Below are 18,489 nucleotides of genomic sequence, written 5' to 3' on the forward strand. Positions count from 1 at the left end.
GTGTTTATCACAGTAGAAAACAGTATTGAAACATTTAGAAAACCTTAATTCTCACATTTATATTATTATTTATTATTCAGCACAGAACCATTTATCTTTCAAATTAAATCACAAGTGTCACCAAGCAAGGCCGCTTTCATGGGGACCAAATATAAACATCACTTTGTTTATGTTATGAGTTGCCTTATTATGATTTCTGAAGGACACTTATGTAAAAAATCACCACAAAAATGTTCTACTTTATTACTCTTGGAAGGTTATTCAGATTTTTATGGTTATTTATTGATTTAATGTAATTTTACTGCCTTTAACTTATAACTTCGCTCTATCCCTATTGGTGTACTTCTGGTAAAGTTGATACGCTTAAAGCTGGAATGTCTGTCTTCTCTGTTGCATCCTTCTTTGTGGCCTCTCCTGTTTCAAAATAGTCTGTGACGATGTTATGATCAGTGTTGGTTATGCCAGTCTCTTTGGTAACCTCGTAGAAATGTTCATATATAATTAGTTTGTGTGTTTAAATAGTCGTAGTAAAAAACTTGATCCTTTATCTTGTTTAATGATGTATGATGAGTTACAGTGGATATGTGCACAGTTACCTCCAGAAATTAATGATTTTGGTGGTCTGTAGTTTTAACTGCTGAGGAGTAAAATAATGTTTGCTTATTATACTCACGTATTTTCATGTGCAGCGAATTTATTGGAGAAGATGGGAATGAGAAATTCTGGCAGTTTGTCGACACTGTAAAAGAACTTACTGTGTACAAGCACGGAGGTATGTCTATTTTTACATTAAACTATTACTTTTATTTGAAGAGGTGTAACTCATTGAACTGAGTTTTGAGTTTTTGTCCCACCACTGTTTATTCTACAGAGTCGGTGCGCTCGTACTACAACTTGATCATTAAGAAAGCCGGACAGTTCCTCACAGATCTTCAAGTTAATCTTCTCAAATTTGCTCTCGCCCTGCGCTCCTATTCACCAGCTGTTCATGCATCCCAGCAGGTATGTTCTGATCAAAGTGTTATAAAGTAATATTTTCAACTCAGTTCAGTTTAATTTATACAGATCCAGTTTAAAACACCAGTCATTTCAAGGCACTTTGTAAATCCAGGCGATCCTCTATAGGCAAGCACCTAGCAGTGTTGCAGAGGAAGAACTGCTCACGGCGTGGCAGCACTCTACTGGGGGGTCACAGAAAGTATGATGAACAACAAACAAAACAATACAAAAATGAAAAGAAAAAGTAGAAGAACATTTTCTTTATGAATTTCAGAAGTGGGAAATAAGGGGGTTTAAAAACAGAGGAGACTGGAAAAGACAAGCTCAGCGCATCATAAGATATCTCCCAGCAACCTGAAACTGTAGCAGCATAAGGGCTCAACTGATCCAGCCCTAACTAAACACTTTTATCGAAATGAAACTTTTATGCCTAACCTTAAAAGTAGAGAAGTGGACGCGGTATAATCACATGTATTTTAAAACGAGTAATTCAGGTGGGGACCAAACCCTGGCTTTAGTAAGGTTATGTTGTAGCCATTACTTTACCAAACATTCCTTTTCTCCCTTCTGTTCATAACAGATAGCCAAAGATGAGCCTCCGCCTGAGGCTTGCCCAGCCTTTGTCTCCATCCATGGGCAACACAGCTGCAGCACCAAGGACATCAAGAAGCTCCTTAAGGCAGCTGCAGGCAGGTAACATGGAAGTTTGAATTTATTTATTTATTTATGTGAAACTTTTTAAAATTGTGTTTTTAATATTTGATGCTTTCACCTATCAATGTTTAGCTCTGGGATATCTTTAACCACATTTTCCAAATGTTCACAGGCCAAAACCATATTTATACAAGAACGATCACACATATCCAGGGGTCAATAAAACAGATGTGCCAGTTGTGATCTTGTATGCGGAGATTGGAACAAAGAAGTTCACCTCTTTTCACAAGGTGCTGTCAGAGAAAGCTGAAAAGGGCACACTTACATATGTGCTGCGTCATTTTGTAGCGGTGAGTAGAAATATACCCTCCTCCCCCACTGCTTTGCCTTTACTCTCAGTGAATAACTTACATTCCACTTATTAATTATTATTAATATATATAAATATTTTTGTAGACGTAGTTAATTGTAGAGAAAAAAAAATTCTAAATGAACTTTGAAATTATTTGATAAACTAGTGTTATCAGAGCAGCAGTGACAAATAAATTGTGACTTTCGCTCTCTGCTGTTTTGGTAGAATTCATTTTAACAGACTTCTTTTTGTTTAATTATGTATTTAAAAAATAAGTAAATTAGATTCATTTCCAACAGTGAAATTAAAATGAAACATTGATGCCATCTTTGTGTATATTTTTTTTCTCATGATCACTGATTACTGCTAATCAGTGATACAACAGGAAACTTCTCTTTAGTAAATCTCTTTAAGGAAACTGTGTTTGAACAGCACTGCTATCGCTCAAACACAGTTCATCCTGCTCACTTAGAATTAGCATCAAAGACAGCATAAAAAAATAGAAGTAGCCACAGCAGCCACTGAATAGTTTTGAATTCTGTGTTTTGAAGTTTGTTTTAGCTGCTGCTATGTGGGTTTTTTGGATCCAGAAGCTAACTTATTCAGGTGAAAGGGTAAGGTGCTAAGTTGTCAGCCAGTGCTTGATAGTTTGGTAGGCAAGCTGGATCCTGTGCTGGCAAACTGTGTGGGTGCAATACACAGATACACACATTAGTGTGGCAGGTAACAGACTAGTACAATAATAGAATTTCACTTTCCAAAACTGAAGCACAAACCTCTTGGATGGTCTGTACCACACAGCAAGCAATTAACATAAGCCTGAGAATTCATTATACACCATCTCCACACACAGTAAAAAAGTCTAATAACTGGAAGTACTGGAGGTGAGGCCTAAAGACACCCATCAGCTCCAGCTGCTTATGTCTAGACACACTCCTAACTCTAGCATCTAGGTGAATGAGTTATAAAAAATCTCCTTCATCAGAGTTTTTATAAAGTGGGAAGGTATCCATAGAGTCATAAACCATTTTGTTTTTATCAGACTGTAAATTCATCCATCTATCTATGCTGCTGCACTTATCCAGTTCAGGGTCTTGGAAGGACTGGAGCCTATTCAAGCTGTTATGGAGTGAAAGGCAGTGAACACCCTGGCTAACACAGAGAAACAGACAACTATTCACTCACATTCACAACTACAGCCAATTTAGAACTGCCATTATTAACCTAACACATGCATGTCATTGGACTGCGGGTGGAAGTTGGAGTACTTGAAAAGAACCTACACAAGTATGGGGAGAAACTCCACTCAGAAAGGCCCCTAGTCAGTCACTGAATTCACAGCCAGGACATTGTTGCTGTGAGGCAAAAGTGATAACTACTGCAACACCTAAATAAGCTGTTTAATGCTATAAAGTTGGAAATTATAACATTGAAATGTATGGGGATGCTTGCTTTTGTAGCCAGCCTGAATTAGTCACTAGAGGAACTGGAGATCTTAGAATTTTTGTCTTTGCTTCAGAGGTTTCTCCTTGATTAACATGAGCAATATCACAGCAATGTGTTTTGTCCACTGAAGAGGAGCGATGCCATTCAAAGAAAAAAACGATTCACTTGTTGTTGTTCATGTAAATCCTGTTTTCCATCTGAGCTTAGAAAAAAAAGATGCTAAATTGTTCAACATCAGTGTCATTTGTCAAAGCGTATTTATTTGGTGAACATGTTGGAGGGCTACTTCAGTAGGTGATAAATCATACAGGAAAGATACCTGACTCAAAGTAAAATGAACACTAGCCTCAAATCTTCTGTGATGTGTTAGCAGTTGTTCCATTAGTAGCATTTGATTAGCTTTTTTTAAAAATTAAAGCTAGAGTGCCGACTGCATGTTTGTTGTTTCTCGCTGCTGTTTTGTTTTTCCTTCTTTTTAAATTAACTCTGTCACAGAGGTTATGTTTTCACTGAAGTTTCACTCCTAGCAGGATTATGCAAAAAAAAAAAAAAACCCAAGCCAAATTTCATGATGAAAGATGGCCAGAAAAAGCACCAATTACATTTTGGTGCAGAGCCACATCACTCTCTTCAAAATGGTGAGACAGGGCATTGGCAGCGTTTGTGTTTACTGATCAGTTTACTTCAAGAATCTGCCCCCCACCCCAAAGAAATACTAACTTCAGATAATGTTACAGACACACTGTTACTGAATACAAGATGCTTCTTATAAACTACAGGTCAAACGAATAAATCTATTGCATCTACTGTAATCTACTTTGTTAAGAACACTTGCTCATCAGGGGCCATACTGGCTGAAATAACACTTTACTGTAAGCAGTCTTTTTAACCATTAGTTATATTTTCTGTCATGAAAAAAATGTTGTTCCTCATAGTTTTTCCTGATCAAATGGGCAGTGCTGAACAACATGTATGACTGACCAATGTTCAGGGGAAGAATTAACAGATTTCTAAAAACTAACTGACAAACAGATGCCTTTGAAAGTAGGAAATGTGCTTTTCTTGAAGAAAACCGGTGTGTAGGTGTGGAAGTTTCCTCGTTACGCTTGTGAAAGATTGAAGCAGTGTCTGGGTGACACAGGTGTCAAGGTTGAATGTCAGTGTATCTGCTGCTGTACGTGTCAGTTTGTGTGCTTTTTGTTCGCACAGATAAACTGTTTCATAGTCTATAACTTTCACTGACTGTAGTCTTGAAAAATCTATAAACAGGCAACATGCTTTGCCACAGGTATGTGGGCACCTAGATATGGGCTTAAAGATGTGCCATTCAAACACTGAAACAAATGTAATTAGAGAATGAAGTGTCTGCTGGAGACTTACTTTACATCGATTCTGGCTTTACCCAGGGTCATCTTTGTGCTGTCATTATCTCTCACTTCTATAGGAAGTTTATAATGTGTCAGCACTAGTCAGCGTGTCACTAGTGTCAGCGGGTTCTGTTGTGGCTAAGCCGTTGTTGCTTCGAGACATTTTCCACTTCATAACTCCAGTTATAGTTGACCAGGGAAAAAATTGAATTTATTACAAAGATGGCATCCAGTGACAGTCTCAAGCCGAAACTCACCCAGTGTGATGCATTCTACTTCAAATGTGTTTGAATGTAGTTTTGTTCACATAGAGTATAGTGGGTACATATAGTCAGAAAATATCTTCTGTATATAGTCTAATTCACATTAAACTCTGCACTGTTTTACATTGCTTTGCTTTTATTTGATACAGAATCCAAAGCCTCAAAAGATGCTTTTATCTGGGTATGGTGTTGAGTTGGCTATCAAAAGCACAGAATACAAAGCTGTGGATGACACTGAAGTAAAAGGTCAGTTAGTGATTTATCCAACATTGTGTGTTGAACTCTGTTTCTCAGGCAAGTAAACATGAATCTCTTGCTTTATAGATTCAAAGACGGTTATAAATGTGGAGGATGATGATAATGATGAAGTCCAAGGATTTCTTTTTGGGACATTAAAGTAAGTAATATATTATCAGTCCTAAAGATGTTTTAATCGTTTATTTTTTCTGTTGTTTTTGTCACTGTGTATTTGACACCACTTGATTAGGAGTCAAAAAGAGATCCTCACCTTGCATCGTGTCTTTCTGTTTTTCTTTTATCTCTCTTAAGGAAATCTCATCCTGAACTCCAGGAGCATCTTGTTGAGCTTCGCAAACATCTTCTCGAGAGTACCAATGACATGGCCCCTCTAAAAGTGTGGGAAATGCAAGGTATCAGTTTTTTTCATTTCAGTACTGTTGATAACAGTTCGAGGATATTTTTAATGTCTGTCTGCATTTGCTATTATCATGCACTAAGAAAAAGCTGAGATTTATTGACACTGAAAAGAGGATCAAAGGCGAGGCCTTCACTGTGTATGTTTTATTACTGATGAAGTGCAGGTGAATTTTTTTTTTAATTTTTGTTTTTTAATGTAACATTTATTCAACCAGGAAGTATGTTGGGGTAAAAATCTGTTTTTCAAGGGAGTCTTGGCTAAGAAAGCTCAGCATTGCAAGGTTACAAAAATGGTAAAATCACAACAAAAGCCAACCTGGGACACATTAAAACAAGGAAAGGACTGCAGATACATGGAGTAAAATCCAGCTTTTTACTTGCACAGTTTTTTTTTTTTTTTTAAATCAGCGTTTCAAGTTCCCCCAGGGAGAGAAAATTATTGAGCCTTAGTGTGTTTTGAAGGTTACTTCGTGACCAGGTCATAAAATCAAAGAAGGCTGTTCTACCAAGTTCTGAACAAATCTTGGGTACCCTGTAGAGCAGTGATCTACAGAAGCAATATCATAAGGAGAGGGAGGGAGTTTAACATTATTTCTGTGTAAAAATATGTACCGCTGCTAATGTCACATTAAACTTAATAAGGGCCAAGAAATCAGATTATAAAGTACTCATTGGTAGGTGGCAATTGTTTGGCTGCACTAAGTCCACAACATATGTGGAACTGTTCATGGAGTGGATGTTGTCACATTGCACTATAAACAGCAGCTACAATGAAAGCAGTGTGAAAATGGTGCATATGTGATTGGAGATCTGCTTTGGAAACTTAAAGGGTTGTTATAGTGTTGAATTCACTTGCTTCTGCCTGGGTCTGAGTGACGTGAATTTTGTCATCAGACGGTGAGGACGAGGCTCTGAGTGGATGTCCGAGTGCCTACAATTTTTATTTTGATGGTCATGACCACAGTTAACTGTATTCTGTAAATGTGCAACAGCCCATGTTACACAAACTCACTGAACAACACGAGTTTTCACAACACTGTGCTGGTCTATAAGCTGAAGACACGCTCTTAAAATAAAAGCTCACTGCCTTCCTGTATTTAATGCAGCTTTAATGCTAAAGGTGTAACCACCAAAAATACACATTGTGCTACACAGCTGCCATCGCTAAATTTAATAGGCATTCATTTGCTGCTACATTGCTGCCGTGCTCTTTCTTTTTAAATGCCCCTTAACGGTCTGCATACACTGAGAATTCTGTGAGTTTTCGTAACAATTTTAGCCAAATGTTACAATGAGGCTTGCAGTTCTTGAAGGATCGTCTGGAACCTGTGGCAGAGAAGAGAATGCAGCTGTGTAGATTATTGCATCATCTGCATAGGAAATACACTTAAGTTGTGCAGGTGTCCCTTCTAGTGTTATTTATTTAAAAGAAAATAGAGCTTGAAAGGCTCATAGCCACCTTTGACTTTACCTTTGCATTCATAGATGTATAAATGTTGATCATTTCTTTTGTTCGATCTGTGTAGATTTGAGTTTCCAGGCAGCTTCTAGAATCATGTCTGCACCAAAGTTTGATGCTTTGAAGCTCATGCGAGATCTCAGTCAGAACTTTCCAAGCAAAGCCAGGTAAGAAAATTCATCCTATTATTATTGTTTTCTTGCTCAATGGTTAACATATTTTATGTAGTTTCACAATTCCTGTCAAAGTCCTGCTCTGTATGAATCTTGGCCAAACAGATGCTGTTCTTAAAGTGCACATAAAGTATTCCTTTTATAGCCCCATTTATTTGAGCATTATTACTCCTTTCTGTGACAATTTGTAACCCTGCAATGAATGTAAATAATTTGTTGTACAGGGATCTAATCAGTTTTTTTAAAAGATGTTTGCTTATTTTGGAACCGGCAGCTTGTAATAACTTCAAAAAGTGCTGAGTAAGAGTCGGGTGTTTACAGGGAATTGACTGCAAACGCACCATCTTGAGGACCCACAGGTTTTTGGAAATTAAAACTGGCATTTTACTGCCGGCTGGGGATGCGGTAAAAGCTGATGGTGACTGTACATGTTTTACTGTTCCCACAGATCACTGACAAGAGTGGCTGTAAAGCAGGAAATGAGAAAAGAAATTGAGGAGAACCAAAAGGTGCGATATCATAAGCAGTGTTGCTGCGTGATAGCGTAGTTGCTGTCTTTGATAATATCTGTTGCCATTGCACACATTCTATTTTAGAGAATGAGTTTCTAATCTCTGTGTCATATAAATTCCACAATAAATTTGACATTTTATTTCTGCTTTTCTCCTACTCTCTGTGCGCTTGAGCCTTACTTATTTCTGTAGTCTCAGTGCACATCTTTTCATGTGAAAAGATCAGACATTAATGTTAGAATCAATCATTTAGGGCTTTTGGGATTCAACTAACACTTTGAGCTTGTTCTTTCAGCACCTCAGTGAGACCATTGGTGTTCACCCAGGAGACGGTGAGCTCTTCATCAACGGGCTGCACATTGATCTGGACATTCACAATCCCTTCAGGTAGGAACACAGCAGGAAGGTACAGTCATATGCCTGTGCTCTCCCCTGGAAGCACCAGACCTAGGGTGATCTTGGTGCAATAAGGTCATGACTTGCTGTAGTAATTTTAAGTTTTCAATATGTATTAAATCCTAATATTTGATGTGGTTTGAATTGTCATTTTCCACAATATGGATACATGAATGTCAGCTTCACATTTTTTTCCTCTTGGACAGAATAACCCGTCCTTCTCACTCACAAATGGTGCTGTCTTCTTTTAGCTGGTTGTCTCATTGGCTCTGGCTGAATTACTTTTTTAATGGTGTTAGCAAGATTAAAGTGCAGGGCTTCTCTGACTTATATTTTGTGAACAAAGAAAACATTTTCCATCATGGTATATTGAATATCGCTTTCAATACCACAGATATAATATATGATTATATCAATGAATGAATATCTGGTTTAATGTATCTGGCTGGGGCTATATTTTTCATGTTTTTCCTGATAGAAATATTGCATAATAACTACCACTTGTAGTGAATGTCACTTGTTATAAACAAAATAATATGGTTTAAAGTAAGGACACAATAAATTGCATTAATAAAAGACACTCTCTGATAGAGGTAAAGCATTTGGTGCAATGCATATATACTGACACACAGATAGTATGAAAGACTAACACATCATTTTGCACTTTCAGCATCTGGGACATACTTAAGTCAGAGGCCAAGGTCTTAGAGGGTCTACATAATCTAGGCATAAAAGGAGAACATCAAGATAAGCTGCTGAGATTACCTGTGAACGCTGTGGATGACAGTTATGCCTTAGATATCAGACACCCAGCTATAATGGTAAGTCATGTCTAAAAGGACTATATTCCCAGATCAACACACGTGTTCTTGTTTAGGGATCCTAAAGTAGGAAATTAGTAGAGCAGTCATCGGCGTATTGCAACAATCTTGAGCTATCCAGGAACCTCATTTATTAAGTTGGAAATTAGCCAGGAAAAGTTATCAAATTAAAAAGTTGCAAGTTTTCATTTGATGCCTCTGGCAATTTTATTACATTAAGTACCATAAAAATGTCAGAAATATATGACAATATTAAGCCTGTCCACCCTCAACCAAAATATTTGTCAACTTGCATTTCCCCTGCAGAGACTAAGAGTATGGAGTGTATCTTTTATGAAAGAGGGTGACAGGAAAAATAGAGAGAGTGTGTAAGAGCTATACTGATAGTCTGCTGGTGAGGCAGAGACTTGGACTGTAAAGAGGCGTCATAGTTACACAGAGAAAGACCATTATTATTGCCAGATGGATCATTATGCATCTGATTCTGGTTGGTTATTTAAAAAAAGTGTTTAAAGGGTCCAATAGTTTTCTCTGATGGAAGAACTTAAGAACAGTCATACATGTGATTTTTATATACATCAAAATTAGCCAGCTTCACTGGCATTCTACTTGCTTTATTTGCATGTATGTAATTCCTCTGCTGAGGAGTACGTGTTGCATGATTGGTGCCATTTGTTTGTTTTTCAGCAAGATTACACAAAACTACCAAGCTGAATTTCAAACGTGGGAAAAGGAGTAACCCAATAAATTTAACAGCTCTGGATCACTTTCTTTAAAATTTTGAAATAGAACATAGGCCTTGGCAGAGGATGTTGCTTATTTTGCTTATTACTTATGCTTATTACTACACTGTATCATCAATGTGAAGTAAAATGTACAGTTGCTGTTGTGAGTGAAGCTAAACCCCAAATTTCAAGTGTATATCTCTATAAAATCCCACATTCAGAAATTAAATGTCTCTGTTATATATAAATATTTAATCTCTCTGTTATTTTTCATATTTTGGCTGCACCTTTGGGATAAATAATGTATTTCTTACTGTTATTATTAACTAGTGAATATTTTCCCACTAACTCCTCTGCACCCTGTACCTGTACACTTTAGTGGATAAATGACATTGAGAATGACCTAATGTACCGAAGCTGGCCAACTGGTGTACAGGAGCTCCTCAGAGCCACCTTTCCCGGAGTCATCCGGCAGATCAGACGCAATTTCTTTAACCTGGTGAGTTTATCAGAACAACTGAAGTACCAAGTGAGAGACGAGCCAGTAAATTCACAAATAAGTACATGGTTTGAGTACTAGTCAGCTGGACTTTGCATTTCCTATTTGTTTACACTGCATTAATGGAATAAAGAAAAAAAAAGTGGTGTGGGTAATAAAGGAAATGGAGCTGAGACAGGTCTTTATTATACATTTAAACTGTACATTTCTTAGAATTTGTCAGACAAAATAAAAAAAATTAAATCATTGTCTCTGTTTTTCTAGTTTGCCTGGGTTCAACTTGCTGATGTGTTGGTTTTTGTTTTGTTTTTTTCTAAAGTTTGCTTCATGTGTAAGTCAGGTTGGCACACAGTTGTTTGCAAAGCTTTACGACCAGGGGTTGATAACGATACCTCTGCTGTTAGGTGCTGTTCTTAGATCCACTGCAGGAAGAAAGTGGTGAGCTCGTGAAGCTAGCAGAGCTTTTCTACAAGCATAAGATCCCCCTGAGGTAGATGCTGCAATTTTTCACACCTCCACAGCTGTTTATATGGTCCGCTCTTGGCATTCATAATCTTTACCAGCTAGTGAGTCTCATTTCACCTGCAAATTGAATACTTGTTTTGTCCCGTTTCTACAGAATTGGATTTGTGTTTGTTGTCAACACCAAAGATGAGATTGATGGCTTCTCAGATGCAGGGGTTGGATTTTACCGACTGCTGAATTACATTGCAGACGAGTATGATTTACCCCAGGCTCTGATGTCTGTGGTCTCAGTAAGTATATCGCATATATAAATCTCTGTTGTTTTAGCAAGTGTTTCTTGCCAGCTCATATCTCTGCGTGCCTAAGAAACCAGTTGCATAACTTTTTACTTGTGTTATCCTACAGTTTGAGACATTGTTGAAATAGATGAGTCAGTGGTATTTTTCCTCAGCTATCCACTTTTTAAAATTGAGGTGGAAAGTACAGACACTGATAGGGATCTGAAGACAGTGATGGTCAAGTCTGAACTTACTTGGTACTCTCTTGCAGCTGTATAGCAAAGTCGATGTAGGGGAGACGCTGTCTGCTGATACAATCACTGCTTACCTGAAAAGAAAATTCCCAAAAGCCAATTCTGAAAGGATTCTAGGAGTTGAATCAGAGTATGATGATAAAAGAAAGGTAAGATGTACAAGTTTTTTTGTTAATTGAAAGTGAAAGTAATAACGTATGATTGATGAAGAGCAGCAGGTCTGATTTTAACTTTTGTTGGCTGTAGGATGGTGCGCTCTTCTACAAAAAGAGTGGCTTAGGTGCCCTGCCTTTGGCTTTATTTAATGGCGTCCCTTTGAGCCCTGATGAGATGGACCCAGAGGAGCTGGAAACAGTCATCCTTCAGCGCATAATGGACACTACTACTGCCTTTCAGAGAGCTGTCTTTATGGTATGATGCATCTGCATGAAAAGAGACTCACTCTTCATATTCAGCTTATGAAACCAAAGTTTTTTTGTAATGAGAGGTGAAACTGTTACATTCATATATAGGCAGGTTTGCCCTGCATATAAAAAAAATCTGGTGCTGACCAAAATTAGCAGCAATGTCATTAAAAACATCTTTTTAAGCAGTTTTCTTTGAATGGAGATTAATTTACTGAGTGACAAAATACAGTTTTATTTTTCAAATGGAAAGAAATTAGAGGGAAATTCATAAGACTTCTGTTAAGTAAAGCAATGCATACTCATTACCTTAATTATATGTGGACCAATAATGATTAATTTCCCAAAGGCCCACTTTGAGTCAGGAAAAACCCAGACATGAGTGAACTGAAGTACTCAAGCACTGGGGAACTGCACCGGTGGCAATTTGTTCATGCTGTCAGTTATGTAACTAACACACTTTATGTCCTTCACCTTATAGGGCCAGTTATCTGAAGGCTCAGATGTGGTAGACTATCTAATGGAACAAGCCAATGTGGTTCCCAGGATGAACCCTCTTATTTTAAGCAGTGACCGAAAGTACCTTGACCTCACAGCCACTCCAGGTGACCTGTGCTCCTTGTTCTATGCCATAAAATATGGATGCCACTGTTTACATTCCTCTTATGTTATACTTCCCTTTATATGCAGTTGCAGATGATTGGGAAGACACATATATGTTTTCTTATGTGGACACCAGAGACAAAACGGCAGTGATTGCGAAGAGAATGAAGTACTTTACAAATAGTGGTAAGAAGTCACTTCTTTTTGGTTTGCTTTCCCAGTAAACACTATTTCAAGTGAAATCTCATATTTAGAAACATAATGCTGTATAAACTGGAATAACTACTCTACATTAATACAAGGTGTATATGTAAATTAGCATTTTTTATAAACAAATTGAATCCCACACTGCTTTGCTGATGTATGAAAATATAAAACTGGGTTTTATTAGGGCTGGCAGGCTGTGCCTCCAGCAAAATCATTGCTGGGTCTTCTGACTGGCTTTTGGCCAGCAGTCTAAATGGTCATCAGAGCTGCATTTCGCTGCTCGGGCCCAGAGTCTAGCTGCAGTGTTTCAGAGGAGGCTGATTGCCATTCTCTCTCTGTGGACTAGCTGTCGGGCCAACTGCCTGCTTTTCTGAAGGACTGGCTGACTGGCTCGGGGGGGAATATAACCATGACAGGTGGCAAGGTTCTTCTATAATATGTGACACTCTGTGCCAGATGTCTTAGTCTCTCTCACCTCTGACACAAACTGAACATTCACTATAATAACTACATTTCATTCCCCTCTCAATGTCATGTGATTATCAGTGTATAGACAGAGTAAGACCTTTTACAAGACACACTCAACATTGAGAGATTGAATTCTTCATAAATAAATATGTCCTCTACCGGTGAAGTGATTATACTTGCTGTGGCTAACTAATCAGCTGCACCTGCATACTATCCCATTAATGCTGTACCTCAGTACATAAAAGAGTACAAACGTGGCCAAAATGTTATGTTAACCAAACATTAGAATGGAAAACAGATGGGATCTAAGTGCCTTTAGCTGTGCAATGATTGTTGGTACCGAATCTGAACATCTAAAAACGAAAAAAACAAAAAACAAAAATCCCACTGTTCTCCTGGGATTTAATGAAAAACAGTCCCTAGGGTGGCACAAAAACAAAACAAACAAACAAACAAAAAAAATCTGCCACACTTCTGTGAGCAAAACAACTTGTGAAGAAGAAGAGCCAGACATGGTTGAAGCTGCTACACCTTACACTCGAAGAGAGAACAGACGGCTGCAGCTGAAGAACAGGAAAGAACAGGACACTAGAAACCAAATATTAGACTGTTCTTGGGGATAGCGGGGGACTTATGATTAGAAAGCTAAAGAATATGAAGTAGATTCTGGAGTTTATAATGGTTTACAGTAACGGCAATGGTTCTTATTTGTATTGTACTCACTGTTCTGTTAAGTGTTCTATAAAGATTTTGCTCTTTTACCTCAGATGAGGACGGGATGACTCCTGTAACTCTGTGGGTAGCTGGGGATTTTCAGAAGGTGTCAGGACGAAAACTCTTGATCAATGCTCTGAAACACCTGGTAAGTAAAATCAATACTGTTCTTTTCACTTCTTTAATTTATGTTATCATTTAGGTTGTACACAGGACATCTTGGGAGGCATAACAGATAAATCTAGTACTCTAACTTATCCTTAAAGCAACAAAACTTGTGCACTAAAAAAATAAAATAGAAGTGGAAGGGGGTAGAACTCTAAAATGGTTTTGGTGGTGATTATCATGGCAGGTTCATAACAAAAACTATAATTAAAATGTCATTTTCTGCTGTGTGCTCTCACAAAAAATCATCAGTGTAGATGCATCTTAACTGAAATATGGTGTGGTGATAGTCTACAGATGAATAACGTAATAAAGCAAATGTTCCTTTTGTCATTTAAAGATCATTAGTGGTAGATTAGGTTGAAAAGGTGAGATCTTTACTTTAAAGCACTATTTTCTGAGAGCTCTTCATCAGTGACATATGTGGTAGCTGGATATATGAGCATGTCTGCTATTACTGTGAATTATAGTGCCGTTATGTTTATGTGTGTGTGTGCGTGTGTGTGTGTGCGAGCAGAAGGCCAGTCCTGGAGTGCGTGTGGGGGTGATAGATAACCCCAGTGAAAAACCCTACGACGATAACACTGTGCTGTACAGGGCTATCTGGGCCTCTCTCCTCACCCAGAAGAATAAGGCTGCGGCAGAGTTTGTGCATAAACTCCTAAAAGAGGAGAGCAGCCAACTCCTCCAGCAGGGGACCAAGATGAAAGACTTACTGATGCAGGTAAAGAGGGGATTAAAGAATGCAGTTTTTTCTTTTCTTTTCGTTTCTTTTCTTTTCTTTTCTTTTCTTTTCTTTTCTTTTCTTTTCAGACTCCACATATTTTGTTTGCACCTTTTTATATATATTCTTTTATATTAGAATCATTACTTTAAATCACAGTGGAACCACATGATCTGAGTTTTACCTTGAAGGTGGCAATACACTGATCAGCTGAGGAAAATCTAATATAAGAGCTTGTTTTTTTTCACACCTCCTTTTTTTACTTTTTGATTTTTTTATTTGATCAAATAGGTCTTTGTTTAAATCCAGCTATTTCCAAATGTAGACATAGATTGTGTAATCTATGTATAGCCGCCAACAATCCATCTATCTAAATATTTTGGATGTGTTATATTCATGCTGATGCTAAGTACAGATGGGAATCACCAGACACCATGTGATATTATATTATCGCAATATTTCACTCACAATATGATATTGTGATTTTTAACATATATTATATATGTGCTATTGGAGTTATTGGAGCAATATTATCAGTGCTCCGATAACACACATTTTAATTTGTCACCTTTTTTAACTGCAAACTATGTCCTCAAAATTAATCTTTGTCAAATATTTGTTTTATTCAGTAAGATAAAGTTATCACAGTTATTTTTTTGTTGCACAATAAGATTGTCGATCCTAGGAACACTGTCATTGAAACTGGCCATAAATCTTGGCATAACATGGAGTCAGTCGGCTATCAGTCTGATATCAGTCTGTGATCGACTGGGATCAAATTGGCAATTTCATACAATCTATCTCTGATAATACACCTGCGAATAATTATGATAAATTGTTGAAAATTGTATATCTATATATCCTTTGCTGCCTATTAACTATTGCATATAACTATTACATTTGTGTTCAGCACCCTTTCTGATCTATAGAAACATAACCAGAATATGACCTGAATTGAGTTGAGTCATTGACAAAGACTCATTCAGACTGATGGCAAGATGCTGGCAATCCATGTGCATTTATAAAGTAGACAGCAGTTAAAACTGTTAGAACTTTATCTATTTTAGAGACCCAAAGCTTAGATTAACTTGAATCTTGTGCATGGCTACCTTATCAAAGTTTACTTGTCCAAAGAAAGAACTTCAGTTTCGTACCAAGTGCGTCACGTGGTAAGAACGTTGCTTTGCTCTGATATAACTGATAACAGTATTTAATAATATATTTGATTAGGTGAAATGGTTTAATGGAGGTAGAAGAAGAAAAAGTGCGCAGTCAGGGAAAATAGTGATTGATGAGCCCATTCTCTCATCTCTCTCCTGAACATCAACTAACGGAATGCATTTACAGCACGCATGACACATGCAGGCAAACAGCCTACTCACTGTCAGTTCCACTTGAAATGTCACTGAGGCCATTGAAAGACCGCTACACACTATGAATCTTTAACTAAAATGTGCTGGTGTAAACATGGTCTCCTGGAGCTGATAAATAGCCAACTGTTCACAGTTTCTGGTTATGTGATCCACATGTTTTCAGCCAAGCCTGACCATCACTGCTGCTTTAAGGAAGAACTAAAGCATTCTGCCGTCTTCATGCTGTAATGCACAGTAACCACCCACAAAGGATTGTGCATACGCAAGCAAATTCTCAGCCACTAATCAACAAATCAGCTGATGGAGTATATTCACCATCAGTTATGCAGTAGATTATGTAGGGTTTTTTTTATTTAGGACCTACCATAATGAAGTTCCCCTCAGTTATACTAGCCTTTCACAATTGGGAGAGAATAGGCTGGAAATAGAGATGGGGTGATAGGTAGGATGTAGCAGTGTGACTTGAGACCCAAAGCCAAGGGATATGAGTTTATTATTGGCTGCCAGACAGACTTGCTGACTGGATTGTGCTGACATTATTGGTATTTCACCTGTTCTCCTGAGGAGAGAAATGTTGGAGAAACTAATAACCTGACTCCACAAACCCTCCACACTCCCAAACCTAATTTGTTATAGACAAAACTGGCAGGGGTTTAATTAGGAGTTTGTTATATTAATTACAAATTGATTAATCTCATTTTCACACATGTGCATTTCTGACAGGTCTGGCTGAAATATTTTATGTTTGAAAACTGCAGTGATTGTGCTGATGCGAGGCATCAATGATTCTGTGAATTTTTTTTTTTTTTTTTGTCTCACATACATCATTTTTATGTCAATGCATCACTCTTTATTTTTTTGGACAGGCTGGAATGGGAGAAATGTCTTTCAGCTGCATTATTGGATATTTCAGTTGACCACAAACTATGGATTACATCACATATTCTTCAAAAATGTGTTAGCCAGCGATGCAATCAATTTATCTGACATTGTAAACAAACTTTTGTTTTTCTGCTGTAGGGCATGGATGTGGATGCCTTTGAGAAAAAATTCAACACCCTTGAAGTTGATTTTATCCGCACTCAGCAGTTATTCTGTCAAGATGTACTGAAACTCAATCCTGGACAGCGTGCAGTGATCAGCAATGGGAGGGTGAGTGGGCTCCATCTTATGCATAGTTAAAAACTGACAGTGGATGCAGTCAATGAGATCAATGGCAGAAAATCCAGGGTTTTTCCTTGGTCCAAAAGAACTACGCCACTAATGACTGAACACATATACTTACGGCTGTGTAACCTGACTTGTCCTGTTATTTTTGTCATATGGGTAAAGACTCATGAGTAAATGTAACCCCACTTACATAAAAACTCAGTCCTGGTGATTTTTCTCTGGCCGAAAGCCAAAGCTCTTTGGTGCTCGAAAATTTCATAAGCAGGAAAAGCCCTGCAGTCATGCTACACAAGGAGGAAGCAAATGTGTGCAATAGTGTCATATTTTCTGTGCATAAGCAACTTCCCAATATTCTAATCGGAAACACAATAAATAAACTGTGTGTGACCACAGTCTGAACAAGTCACCAGCCACAGTTCAGCTCATTTTAACTCAAAGCTTCTCTCCCTTAATGTAGTAACGCAGCTTATACAGATTCTGAAATCCACAGTAAATTAATAAGCAGTACAAAAGTGTTGTTAGAAAATCACACAAAATTAATCACATGATTAATATCTACCTCTGTTCTTTAAAAGTAACACATCCAGCTTTGAAAATGTATTAAACTGTTTTAGATGTTTAATTTCAGTATACGAATAACTTAATGAAACTATTGCCCTGTTCAAAATTCATTGTGACATTAATTTGGCAACTAATGATCTAGAAGATGGCGACTTCTTCTTGTAAGAAGTTTCACTGGGATAAGGTTTTTGACTTGAGACTCACCAACTGTCAATTTCCTTGTGACTTGAAAAATAGTTAGTTTGACAGGCAGCTGATTCTTTAGATTGCTTCTCTTGAATAGAAAACATTTTATTGCCAGTGACAAGAAGCACTGGTGGTGTTGTTTGCTACAGCAGAGAAAGATTCTCCATGCAGCTGCACTTTTAGAGGATTTTTCCCCTCTAGTGTTTTCAGAGTGCTTTCTTAGCACTGTCATATCAGCATGATGTCTGTTTCTCAAAGGTCACAAGTGGCAGGCATGGCTGTGTGTGTGTGTGTGTGTGTGTGTGTGTGTGTGTGTGTGTGTGTGTGTGTGTGTGTGTGTGTGCGCTCACTGTACGTGTGTACAGAGCTGATGACTGATGTCTCAGCAACAGCAATGCTGACAACCATGGATAAAGAGGCCAGTCTCTGTGATGGCAGTAACAATTAATATTATCTTACTTTGCTCTGCTGCAGTGGTAGGGCTCTTCTCCCAGAATAGAAAAACCAGGCAGCCTCACTGAATACCGTGACTTTAAGTGGATAAAACGCTGTGTCACAATCACATTACATTTAACATCCCCTGGGAAAGTTGTA

At 37.8% G+C, this 18,489-nt stretch overlaps 1 protein-coding gene across 2 annotated transcripts in view; it reads left to right on the forward strand.

Moving 5' to 3' along the window:
• Window positions 1–18,489, forward strand: part of uggt2 (UDP-glucose glycoprotein glucosyltransferase 2) — a 40,016-nt gene that overhangs the window by 1,559 nt on the left and 19,968 nt on the right. For both annotated transcript variants that reach the window (XM_031743258.2, XM_031743259.2), the window contains exons 3-23: window positions 690–772; window positions 872–1,002; window positions 1,580–1,692; window positions 1,826–2,003; window positions 5,231–5,327; window positions 5,406–5,478; window positions 5,631–5,731; window positions 7,265–7,364; window positions 7,819–7,879; window positions 8,178–8,269; window positions 8,949–9,099; window positions 10,204–10,323; window positions 10,728–10,813; window positions 10,943–11,078; window positions 11,338–11,469; window positions 11,567–11,731; window positions 12,206–12,329; window positions 12,415–12,513; window positions 13,770–13,864; window positions 14,399–14,605; window positions 16,999–17,130. In XM_031743258.2, the coding sequence (XP_031599118.1) occupies window positions 690–772; window positions 872–1,002; window positions 1,580–1,692; window positions 1,826–2,003; window positions 5,231–5,327; window positions 5,406–5,478; window positions 5,631–5,731; window positions 7,265–7,364; window positions 7,819–7,879; window positions 8,178–8,269; window positions 8,949–9,099; window positions 10,204–10,323; window positions 10,728–10,813; window positions 10,943–11,078; window positions 11,338–11,469; window positions 11,567–11,731; window positions 12,206–12,329; window positions 12,415–12,513; window positions 13,770–13,864; window positions 14,399–14,605; window positions 16,999–17,130 (2,476 nt within the window). The remainder of the gene's footprint in view (window positions 1–689; window positions 773–871; window positions 1,003–1,579; window positions 1,693–1,825; window positions 2,004–5,230; window positions 5,328–5,405; window positions 5,479–5,630; window positions 5,732–7,264; window positions 7,365–7,818; window positions 7,880–8,177; window positions 8,270–8,948; window positions 9,100–10,203; window positions 10,324–10,727; window positions 10,814–10,942; window positions 11,079–11,337; window positions 11,470–11,566; window positions 11,732–12,205; window positions 12,330–12,414; window positions 12,514–13,769; window positions 13,865–14,398; window positions 14,606–16,998; window positions 17,131–18,489) is intronic.

Source organism: Oreochromis aureus, linkage group 16 (assembly GCF_013358895.1).
Source record: "Oreochromis aureus strain Israel breed Guangdong linkage group 16, ZZ_aureus, whole genome shotgun sequence".
Taxonomy (NCBI): Eukaryota; Metazoa; Chordata; class Actinopteri; order Cichliformes; family Cichlidae; genus Oreochromis; species Oreochromis aureus.